The sequence below is a fragment of the Rhinolophus sinicus genome, linkage group LG10 (genome assembly GCF_036562045.2).
Source record: "Rhinolophus sinicus isolate RSC01 linkage group LG10, ASM3656204v1, whole genome shotgun sequence".
Classification (NCBI taxonomy): Eukaryota; Metazoa; Chordata; class Mammalia; order Chiroptera; family Rhinolophidae; genus Rhinolophus; species Rhinolophus sinicus.
Window position 1 is genome coordinate 56,226,098 of NC_133759.1, and position 12,985 is coordinate 56,239,082.

Here is a 12,985-nt window from a genome sequence, read left to right on the forward strand (position 1 = left end):
GTATGGTGGGGTGGAAAGAGAGAGAGAGAGAGAGAGAGAGAGAGAGAGAGAGAGAGAGAATTAGAAGGAGAATATATGTGGGGGTTTTTTCCTGACAAACATACATTACCCCTTCTTCTGGTAAGAATCTCCCTAATTTCTTAATAGGAAACCATTGCATTTTCAGTTCAAATGACTTCAGTGGGACTGAGCCTGTACTCAGGGTCTCGAAGTAGTATTTGTCTTGGGCCTATTTCACCCCCTTCCATTGTGATTGGCTCAAGAAAGCATACATGACCTATGTCACTCCAACTAAGTCACCCCCGGGTCTTTTGCTGGTATTCTCAGTAAAGATGTATGCTCTTTGCTCCTGGGGTTGCTAAGTCGGTAGCATGGAGAGAACATGCCTAGGAATAAAGCCAACACAGACAAAAGCAAATCTGAGGTGTGTAGAGATATCCATCCATCCTGCTGGCATCTTCGGAGTCTCAGGATTCAGCCACAACCGTGGCCAAATCTACCCCTAGACTTTTAAGTTGCTTAAGCAAATAAATCTCCTTTTTGGCTTAAACCAGTTTGAAGTAGTTGTCTGTCATTTGTAATCCAAACAGACCAAACCAAGACAGATACTGACAGAAAAGAAATTGGATTTTTAGAATAGGGTGGAGGAAGAGACACTAGCTTCTCCATTGCCCGAGCATAAAGGGAAAGGGGGGAAACAGAGGAATAAACAGCTTGAGGCTCTCCCAGGTAAAGTGTTAATCCGATCCTTTGATTGAGGACCTTTGCTGCAGAGGATTAGGCTTTCCAGGAAACGTGAATCTCAGGGCACTCTAAAGCTTTACTAATGAATATGGTAAATAATTAATACTCCACATTGTTTCCTGTTACTCAAATCTCAGTATGAAATATTCAGTAATTTCTCAATGCCTATAATCTTACCAGACTAAAAAGAAGTCCTTTCAAACAAACTGGACAATATAGAAGAAAATATTGGGGTCACTATAGATATAATGGTAATTTCCAGAGACTGATTAGCACGTTGATAACTACTAATTTTCAGATTTAATTAATAGATAGAAATGGCACTTTCTTTCAATTTATGTCATTAGTCAAATGAGCTTTCTAATTAAGTTTTGCAATTTTGAAATTTGTAAACTGGTGAATGACTTTAAACATGGAGAGTTATTAGTAAGGGTCTGCCTGGTCTGAATTGGCTTTCAGAATTTGAAAAAAAGGGGAGAGGGAACTAATTTCATTCCCTGGCAGTTTCTAAACAGAATCTTTTGTAAAATATATTCAAGTTATTCACTGTCATACCATCATTGTGATTCCAAATCTCATTTCCATTCTCCCTTAAATTTGACTGAAATATTGTATCACATCAGATAAAGCATGAAGTTTGACATTTATTGGCAATAATTAATACTGCTTGTAAAAGGGGAAAAAAAGCTTAAATTTGACAAGTGTAAAAAACGAACCCAACTTCCAAAATAGATCCGAATACAAATGTCACTGAGGAAATGACGTGTAAGATGAGTCTGTGGATGGATCCAGAAAACATCATAGAGACAAAGGCTGTTGGCTATGAAACGCTAATTAGCGAACTAATTAGCAAACTAATCAATAATATCTTTATTTTCACAAGATTTTATTGTAATCTTGCTCCACTCTCTCCATGAAAGGAGTCAAATGTTTTTGCAAGTGGGAAGGACAGTTTTACCAAATCACTCAATGAACATTGTTAAAGCATCTATTGAGGACTGGAGTGGAAGTGGGAGCACCATTGTTTTTGTTTTGTTTCATTCACATTCACATGAAAATAGCTTAATATAAAGTAAAATGTCTTTCAATGATCAGATCATCATTTCTGAACATATACATGTCAGTTAAGCAGTGCCAGGAGGAAGGTATGGCCTGTCACTTCATTAGTGGTGGACCAGTGATAGCCAACATGCACATTACATCAAAATACTTATAACATTTAAAAATACTAGTGGTATTCCAAATTCACTTTACTAATAAATACACCTCTGAAGTCAGGGTGAAAATTTACTTGTGATATACTCAGGATATATTCCCTCACTCACAGGTTTTCTCCTGAGAATAGTACTGTATTTTGGACGGTGTTCTAACTTGCAGAAAAGAACTCACAGCACCATTTGAATCGAAAGAACAAGAAAACTACCGAAGGCATCATCCTTAGGAGGTATTCAGATCATTTAGAAAAGGTGTAAGTGGTGGGAAAATGCTCCGACTCACTTCAAGTCTTAGCTGTGGCATTTTAACAGCTGTATGGCCTTGAGTAATTGCTCTAAACTCTGAGCCTCAATCTCTTCATCAGTGAAATGGGGAAAATATCAGGACTTAACTCTTAAGACTGCTGTAAAGATTAAACAAGAAATCGTATGTAAAGCACTCAGCACACTGCCTGGTACAAAAATGAGTTGGTAAGCAGTAGCTTTTATTTACACTTTGCCCTCAGACAAAATGCTATTACGCCTTTAAATGGCAACCACTCCCCACCCGCTTTGCCTCAGGAGGAATGGACTTGTAGAGGCCAAGCCTGCTGTTCCCACTGCCCAGTAGTTCTGAGACGCTGGGCTTCAGGCCGGAGCAGTCTTGGCCTTCGCCTGCCTAGTGAGTCTTACCTCATAATAACTCTGGACGGCGTTCATGAAGGCTTCATCAGCCACGATCTGGGTTTCCCCATTGAGGAAAGCCTGAAACCGGTCCTTGACTGTCTGCAGTTGCTGTTTGCTGATCTGTAAGAAACAGAGAGAGAAAGGGGACAGTGAGGACCTGTTCTACATCAGGATCATGGTTCTTTTTCGCTGAAGACACCGTACCCAGTGGTGTGCTGGAGCAGCCTGTACAGGCATGTGAGAACTGGTGGCTACATTGGCAGCAATTTTGTGATGCAGTTGTTAATTTAGACACAGCCACTATTAAACATATGTATAAATCACAGTTAAATAAATTATGTTACAAAGTTAATACCTACTAGAAATTAATTGCTTTCGATTATTTTACAATTCACTATTATTATCTGTGCTTTGGGGACTATTTACATCTATTGTATTTGTATTGTGGAAATGATACATAATGGGGTACTACCCCCCATCTCTTCTCAACTCCATATTCAGTGACATCTAGATATCTAGACAGTTAGTATCAGACAAGGTAGAAGTAGTTGCACCACGGAAATTGGCAAATGCTGCATGTCAGGGTTTTTTTTTTTTTGTTAATTTGTTTTTTGTTTTTAGAGATGGTTGTTAAATACACCATGTCACAGGCCCCTCAGGTGGTCTGAAACATCCTGCTTTACAAAGTTATAGTAATCAAAACAGACACATAGACCAATGGAAGAGAATTAAGAGCCCAGAGAGAAGAAACCCATGCATACATGGTCAACTAATATTTGACAAGGGATCCAAGAACACTCAATGGGGAAAGGGTAGTCTCTTCAATAAATGATGTTGGAAAAATTGGATGTGCACATGTGGAAGAATAAAACTGGCCCCCTAGCTTACACAATTACAAAAATTAACTCAAAATAGATTGAAGACTTAAATGTAAGATCCCAACCTGTAAAACTGTTAGAAGAAAATGGGGGGAAAGCTCCTTGACATTGTCTTGGCAATGGTTTTCTGACAACAAAAGCACAAAGAACAAAAGCAAAAATAAACAAGTGGGACTACATCAAACTAAAAAGCAACAACATGGGAGGTGGGTCCAAGACGACAGTGTAGGTGGACACTGAGGTCATCCCCTCCCAATAACACACGGAATGTACACATATTTAGAGCATTTTCTCCTGAGAGACAACTGTGAGCCAATTGAACAGCTTCTGCACAACAAGCAAGAGGGAGGGACTGCAGAGAGAAGGTCAAGGAAACATGAGAGCTCTCCAGGAGTCTAGGGAACAACCCAGGAGCAGAGGACCTGGTGAGTGCCATTGCTGATATTTCCCCTGAGCTTGCAGAGCAGGCAGGAGCTCCAGCTAGGTTCTCTAGCCAACTTGTAGGGCGCTGTGGTTCATCGCCAGTCACCCCTCCTGAACTGGATCCAGCAAAAACAGGACAGTGCCATAGTGCGCATATAAGTGTCCCCTCCACCTGGAGATTGATCCCGCAGATGCAGCCGTGTTTTGCTTTATACACCAACTGGGATGTGCACACAAGGGGTTCCCTGGCCTGAAGAGCGTGCAGAGCTAACAAAATGGTTGCAGTAGCTGCCTGCAGGGCTATCTAGTCCAGAGAAAGTATGGGGTCCTACTGTATGCTCACATGGGAGTGTAGAGCTAGCAAAACTGCAGTGCCCACACAGAGGACTACTCCCCATGGAGTGAGAAGGGTACTGCTGTGTGGCAAGCAAGGCTGCCCCTCCTGGAAAAAGGGCAGAGCTAGTAGGGCATTGAGCAGCATGCACAGGAAGAAACCCACCCAGACCCTTCTCTGATTGTGGACAATTACAGCAACAAGACATGAATGCAGGGCTGCCTTTGCGGAGTGAGAGGGGTATGGCTGAGTGTGTCAGGAACTGCAGTCCTGGAAGAGAGAGCAGACTGGAAAAGTGAGGTTATGCATGCAAGCTGGTCTGTCTCACCTGGAGTGGTCGTGGAGCTGCTGGTGCACTGAGACTTAAAGTATCTCTGCCCAGACCCTGCTCTGATCACAGACAGTTAAAGCAACAGGGCAAGCTAAGAGCACGCCTCAAAGCCTTGTCTATATTAAGCAGCCCCACTCATATTAAAAGGGCAAGGAAACCACACACACACCAGGCTGCCCCACCTGGAACCCACTCCTCCAGGTCAGGTGACACATCAGGTACCACCTGCACCTTCCCTGACTGTAGCCAGCCTGACAAAACTATTCAACACCCAGCCTACACAGAGACCATCTTTCAAGACTAGAAGAGATAGCTATCTAGACAACTCTTAGGAATAAACAGAAAGTCAAACAAAATTGCCCCAAATGATAGAACTAGAAAAAGCTCTACAGAAACTCATAGACACAGACAATAGTTTAGTGGTTGCCAGAGGGTAAGGGGGGCGGGGAGTGGGGGGTGGGAGATGAGGGTAAGGGGGATCGAATATATGGTGATGGAAGGAGAACTGACTCTGGGTGATGAACACACAATGGGATTTATAGATGATGTAATACAGAATTGTACAACTGAAATCTATGTAATTTTACTAACAATTGTCACCCCAATAAATTTAATAAAATAAAATTAAAAAAAAAAGAAATACAAACATTAAATGTAGAATCAAATGCTGCAGTCAATAAATGACCAAACAGAAATACAAAATTGGCAATTTTACTAAATAAAAAAAAAAAAAAAAAGAAAAAGCTCTAGATTAAAAACCCTAACGCAATGGAGATAAGTAATTTGCCTGATAAAGAATTCAAAGAAAGGGTCATAAGCGTGCTCAGCAAACTTGACAGAGCACTTCAGCAAAGACATAGAAAATGTACCAGAGAATTAGAGATGAAGAACACAATAACTGAAATGAAGAATACATTAAAAGGAATCCACAGCAGATTAGCTAATACAGAAGAAGGAATTAGCGACCTGGACAACAGAATAGTAGAAATCACCCTATGAGAGCAGCACAATGAAAAAAGAATTTTAGAAAATGAGGATATTGTAAGCTATCTCATTATAGGGATTCAGGATGGAGAAGAGAGATAGAAAGGGGAAGGAAGAATATTTGAAGAAATAGCATCCAAAAACTTTCCTAATCTGGGGAAGAAAACAGACATCCAGGTCCAAAAAGCACAGAGAGTGTCAAACAAGATGAACACAAAGAGACTCACACCAAGGCATATTTTCAATAAAATGGCAAAAGTGAAGGATAAAGAGACAATCTTTTAGGCAGAAAGAACGAAACATCAAGTCACATGTAAGGGAAACCCCATAAAGCTATCAGATGATTTCTCAGAATCAACTTTACAAGCCAGAAGGGAGTGTGGCAGGAGATATTTAAAGTGCTCAAAGAAAGGACTTTAGAATACTGTAGTATTCTAAATACTATATCTGGCGAAGTTATCATTCAGAATTGAAGGAGAGATACAAAGTTTCCCAGATGAGTAAAAAACCAAAGGAGTTTCCAACCACGAAACTGGCCTTACAAGAAATATTTAAGTGTCTTCTTTACACAGAAAAGGCCATAACCAGAAATAAGAAAATACAGGAAAGATAAAACATCTTACTGAAAAAGGCAAATATACAATAATCACAGTGAATCAAGCACTTAAAAAGCTAATACGAATGTTAAAATACAATAGTAGCAAAATTAATTAACTACAATAAATAATCAGAGGATACACAAAACAAAAATATAAAAAACATGATATCAAAAACATAAAGAGTGGACGGGGTAGAAGAAATGTAGGGCTTTTAGAATACGATTGAACTTAAATGCCTATCAGCTTAAAATACACCGAGATAGATATAAATTAATATATATAAACCTCATGGCAACCATAACCAAAAATATACAATACACAGAAAATGAAAAGAAAGGAATGCAATTAAAAAGTGATAACATGTATGGACCTAGAAAGTATTATGTTAAATGAAATAAGTTGGTCAGAGGAAAGAGAAATACTTTATGATTTCACTAATATGTGGAATCTAAAAAACAAAAAAACACGAAACCAATGAACAAACAAAATTAAACAAAACGAACTCATAGATACAGAGAACAAACTGATGGTTGCCAGAGGGGAGAGACATAGTGGGACGGGGGTGGGGGTGGGTAGAAAAGGGGAAGGGAATTAAGAAATACAAACTTCCAGTTATGAAATAAGTCATCAGGAAGTAATGTACAGCATAAAGAACAGAGTCAATAATATCACAATAACTATATACCGTGATAGATGGTTACTAGAGTTATTGTGGTGACCACTTTGTAAGGTATAAAATGTTGAATCACTATGTTGTACACCTGAAACTAATATAATATATATCAACTACAATTAAAAATGAATTAAAAAATGTAAAACCTTTGCATGTTCAACTTCAAAAACAAAGTTTCTACACAGTAAGAAAAACCATTAACAAAATGAAAAGTCACCTTATGATATGAGAGAAAATATTTGCCAACTATGTATCTGGTAAGGAGTTAATATCCAAAATATATAAGGAACTCATACAACTATATAACAAAAAAACAAATTCCAATTTAAAAATGGGGGAGGTCTAAATAGATATTTTTCCAAAGAAGGCATACAAATGGCTAACACATACATGAAAAGGTGTTCAACATCATTAATCATCTGGGAAATGCAAATTAAAACCACAAGGAGATATCACCTCACACCTATTAGAATGGCTAATGTCAAAAGACAAGAAATAATATGTGCTGTCAAGAATGTGGAGAAAAGGGAACCCTCGTACACTGTTAGTTGGAATGTAAATTTGTGCAGCCACTATGGAAAACAGTATGGAGGTGCCTCAAAATTTAAAAACAGAACTCATATGATCTGGCAAACCCACTTCTGGGTATATGTACAAAGGAAATGAAACAGGATCTCAAAGAGATACTGGCACCCCATGTTCACCGCAGCATTATTCACAACAGTCAAGATTTGAAACAACCTAAGTGCCCATCAACAGATGACTGAAGATGTGAGATACACACATACATACACACACGCAAATACACACACACATGCACACACAATTAAATATTATTCTGCCACGAGAAAGAAGGAAATCCTGCCATTTCCATAACTTAGATGAAACTTGAGGGCATTATACTAAGTTAAAAAAGTCAGACAGAGAAAGACAAGTACAGTATATCAGTTACATGTAGAATCTATTAGAAAAAGTTGAACTCAAAGAAGCAGAGAAGAATGGTGTTTACCAGGGGCTGCGGTGTGGGGAGAAATGAGGAGATATTGGTCAAAGGGTATAAACATCCAGTAATAAGATTAACAAGCTCTAAGGATCTAATATACAGCATAGTGATTATAGCTAATAATACTAAATGGTAATTATGTGAGGGGAGGGAGATGTTAATTAACCTTAATGCAGAAATCATTTCATGGCATATGCAGGTGTCAAATCATTACATTGTACACCTTAACCTTACATATGTTATATGTCAATAATATTTCAATATAGCAGGGGAAAAAAAAGAACCTAAGTGCAGCATGGTAATATGCAGAAGTTTTCAAACTATTGTGGTTGTTGCATCTATGACCATATGACAGATGATATTTAGGTACAGGATACATTTTCAGGATGTGCACAGATAATTTGGACGGTAGGTTCTGTATAATTCCCTGCCTTATCAATCCCACCTTTCTTTCCCACTTAGGAAAGCCTTCCTAAAAGAGTCCTATGCGTTTCCCTCCTCCACCCCTATCTGGCCGTATCCCACAATCTTTCAGTCTCAGCATGTGCAGTCCTAGCTAATGAAGCCCTTCCCAACCCCTAGCCTAGGTCTTCCCGCGATGTCTTTCCACAACACACCATTTATTCTAACTGCTTGTTAATTAGGATTGAATTTGTTAGACGATCTGTCTTTTCTTGCTGTTTTGTTCACTGATGTTTCCCCCGAGACCAACTTAGTACTTTACACATAACAAGCACTCAATACGTGCTTGTTAAATGAATAAATGAATGAAATGTACAAAAGATAAATTATTTTCAAATATCCTTTAATCAGTTCTAATTTATATAAAGTCACCTAAAACTTTGCTCTTTTAACTATTATTTATAAAAAGTTACACTTTATAATTGATAATGCAATACTGTGTCTGAGAACTGCTGTTCTAGTAGAAAGAGTAAGAAGATAATTCCAGTCCCCATTTAATCGACCACTGGAAAAGCCACTTATATTCTCTGAATTGGCCAGAGAGCTGAAAGTCTTTCTGGCATAGGGCCTGGTTTAAATAAATGTTATCTCATCCTCAGTTTTCTCATTTGGAAAACAGATAATTTTTCACTTGGAAAATGGTGACAATTCTCACTTCTTGCTACCTCAGGGTAGTTACAGCTATTCAATGATATAGTATTGGTTCTTTTTTAAAATTATAAATTTCTATATAAATTGAAAATGCTTTAATCTTTAAAGCCAATACAAGTCTTGCTAATACAAAACAAACCTTAAAGCTATGAGACTGAAGAGTAGCTTGAATTTTGACTCAATCCAGGAAACAAAACAGCTTTGAGAATGAACCTAGATAAGAAGTGGGTGCTTTATCTAATTTTTGTAAGTTTGGGATATGTGGGGAAGAGTGAAATAGGGGGCAGATATAAAGGAGTTGGTTTTTTTTAAATCAGATTCATATTTGTTACATTCTATGAGTAGAGTACTGTGGGGGCAGAGCCCCAGAAAGTAGTTTCCAGGCTCTCGGCCTCACCTAGACAGGTGCTGGCTCAGGTAGTAAATGGCCATCAACTGTGATTGCATGGCCATCAGCTGTGGCTAGTTGGCCGTCAGCTGTAACCAGTGAGCCATTGGCCACTAATATAACTGCTGTGGCTACGCTAGCAGAGAGAGAAGAGAGAAAGAATGGGGGCTAGCAAGAAGATGGCGGCTGGGCTGGCAAGCGTGGATGGCGGTTTGCGGACAGTGTGGATCCAGCCTCCACTGAGAGTATAGTGCCGCCAGAGAGAATATAGTGGTATGACTCCCCTACCTATGGCTCCGTGGGTGTTCCTTTTTGGCCTCACCATATCCTGCGTTCTTATGTGGGGAGTGGGAGCAGAGACCCCGCAGGACGCCCCGCATGACAAATGGCGCAGCGAGCAGGGTCTCCCGCATGACAAGTACCACCACTCAATGTTAGCCACACACGTAATTTTACATTTTCTAGTAGTCATATTAAAAAAAAGGAAAAAGAAACAGGTCACATGAATTGTAGTACACTTTATTGAACCCAATATGTCCTAAATATTATAATTTCAACATGTAATCATTAAATAAATTATTGAGATATTTTACATTTTATTTCTATGCTATGTGTTTGAAATTTGGTGTATGTTATATGCATGGTACCTCTTCATACAGAATAACCACGGTGCACGTGGCTAAATGGCCACACTGTTAGCACCAGCCTGCAATATGGAATGAACTCACTTCTAAGCCACTTAAGCCTTCTTGTTCTGACCCAGGGACATTGGTATCAGCACAGTTGTACAGAAAGCCATATGCACTTGAAACCATATAAACAGTTGATTTGCTTGTAAAGGGGACACCATGACATGAATCTCTTTTCAGCAGGCCAGCCTTAACTGGCTTCAGTCACAAATCTTTACTGATAGTACCAACTAAGGTGTCTCACAAATTTCTTGCTCAGACTGGGTGTCATGCAGGATGTCTTGCAGGGTCTCAGCTCCCGCTCCCCGCATAAGAACGCAGGATATGGTGAGGCCAAAAAGGAACACCCACGGAACCATAGATAGGGGAGTCATATCACTGTATTCTCGCTGGCAGCTGGGTTGGAGACACAGGAAGCAGGAGCCACATGATCCGCAACCCGTCATCTGCTTCTCTGCCAACAAACCAACCCCCTTGCCAACCCAGCCATGCAGTTATATTAGTGGCTAGTGGCTAACTGGTGGCCCTCTGATCACAGCTGACGGCCATCTACTACCAGAGCCAGCACCTTTCCACATGAGGTCGAGAGCCTGGAAACTGCTCTCTGGGCCTCTGTCCCCACACTGGGTCACTACCAATTCTGTGTGACTTGGGGTGTGGCATGGAGTGGCATGATGGGGCTGCCAGAGCAGGGAGACCAATAACCCTTGCTTGCCTTAAATTTTAAGTAATTGAAATAAAATTAGGTACACACTGTGGGGACAGAGCCCCAGAGAGTAGTTTACAGGCTCTTGGCCTCACGTGGAAGGGGTACTGGCTCAGGTGGTGAATGGCCGTCGGCTGTGGCTGATTGGCCATCGGCTGTGGCCGGTTAGCCAATTGGCCGCTGATATAACTGCTGCGACTATGGAGGACTGCGGAGGATTGCCGAGGAGCCGAGCAAAGCCGAAGAGAGCGGAAGAGGAGAGTAGAGAGAGTGGAGGAGAGTCGTCGGTCGGTTGGCGGAAAGGCTGATGGCAGGTCACACGTCTGGTGGGCCCAGCCTCCAGTGAGACCATAGTGGTATGACTCCCCTACCTATGGCTCTGTGGGTGTTCCTTTTCGGCCTCACCATATCCTGCGTTCTTATGTGGGGAGCGGGAGCAGAGACCCCGCAGGCCGCCCCGCCTGAAAGATGGCGCGGCGAGAAGGCCTCCGCGCTCCGCACGACACACACCCTCTGAATGATGAAGATTGATTGTTGACCCAAGCCAAACCCATTATCACTCTAACTTTTTGTTAAATACTCCCAGTGATCATTTAGTCAAGAAATATTTACAAAGTACCTACAACCTGCCTGGCCCTGCCCCAGGCCCTGAGTGTTTAATGATCATCAAAGCACACTCAACCTCTGATCTCACCTGCTGGCCTGCCGGGGCTAGCCCCTGGGGAATCAAAAGAAATAAGAATTGTCCTCAGGGACCTTGAAGTCTAGAGGAGAGGAAGAAGCATGCGAAAAAAATGCACAAAAGAATACTTTAGGGTTTCAGAGGAAAGAGATTGCACAATATATAGAACTGTCAAAAAGAGAAGGACTTCAGGAATATTAAATTCAGTCAAGTTCAGAGAACACATATCAGGAAGCTCCATTTCCCTGCTCTCAGTGGGGAGTTAGGGACACAGACTCTAGTGGCAGAGCTATGTTTATGTATGGGTTTTGACACCTGCCAGTCCATGTTCAATACTTTTCTCACCACTAATTAAATAAGCATAGTGTTTATTTAGTCACCTCTCTAGCTGTGTCTCACTGGGAAAACGACTTTCACGCAGGAACTCAGCTCCCGCTCCCCGCACAAGAACGCAGGGTATGGTGAGGCCAAAAACGGAACACCCACGGAGCCATAGATAGGGGAGTCATACCACTATATTTTCGCTGGCGGCTGGTTGGAAACGCAGGAAGTAGGAGCCACACAATCCACAATCCACTTGCTACCTGCACTTGCTAGCTGCAATCCATGCTTGCTAACTGCAATCTGCCCTTGCTAGCTTAGCCACAGCAGTTATATCAGTGGCCAATGGATTACTGCTTACAGCTGATGGCCAACTAGTCACAGCTGGCGGCCATCTACTACCCGAGCCAGCACCTTTCCACGTGAGTCTGAGAACGTGAACACTGCACTCCTGGCTCTGTCCCCACAATGGATCATACTGTGAAGCAGTTATTCTTTTAGGCACTGATACTCTGAGGCATGGTCAGGAGTCAGGAGTTGGGAATGCAGGTTTGTGTTCAAAGGGATGTGGGTTCAAATCCTGGTGGTCCCACTCATTTCAAGCTGGGCGACCATGGTAAGTTACTATTCCTAAGCCTTGGTTCTTCATGTATAAAACTGGCATTACAAAACCTACTTTCTGAAAAGATGAAAAGGAAGGGGATGAGGTACCTAAGGATCTTAGCACAATGCCTGGCATAAAAGAAGAGTCAAATAATAAGGGGCAGACCATAAACTAAATGGTCTCAAGGCCCCGCAGGTGGGGCCTCTGTCACCTCCTGGCTATGTCTTGTCCCACTCTGCTCTCCACTTACTCTGCTCCAGCCATGCTGGCTTCTTTTCTACTTCTCAAATGGGCCCCAACCTCACTTGCCTAAGAGCCCTTGCACTTGCCGTTCACGCTTCCTGGAATGCCCTTCCCCCTGCCTCACCCCATGGCTGCCACCTTCTCACCCTTGTGGCTCAGCCTACCCAGCATCTCCTAGGAAGGTCTTCCCTCACCATCCTGTCTACAGTAGTGCCTCCAAACTAGTCCCTCTCATTGCCCTGGACCCTCTGCATTACCTTCATGCTCATTATCATAGTCAGCACGTATCTTCTCTAAGATCAATTACTCAACTGAATCACAACCTGCACATAGAAAAATATGTCATCAGCACAGAGTGTAAGAAATTTTCACAATGTAAACATTCTCATG

General features: G+C 41.4%; 1 protein-coding gene across 20 annotated transcripts in view; it reads right to left on the bottom strand.

Moving 5' to 3' along the window:
• CADPS (calcium dependent secretion activator) overlaps positions 1–12,985 on the bottom strand; it is a 463,055-nt gene that overhangs the window by 339,692 nt on the left and 110,378 nt on the right. For all 20 annotated transcript variants that reach the window (XM_074313221.1, XM_074313220.1, XM_074313225.1 and 17 more), the window contains exon 2: positions 2,631–2,744. In XM_074313221.1, coding sequence (XP_074169322.1) covers positions 2,631–2,744 — 114 coding nt within the window. The remainder of the gene's footprint in view (positions 1–2,630; positions 2,745–12,985) is intronic.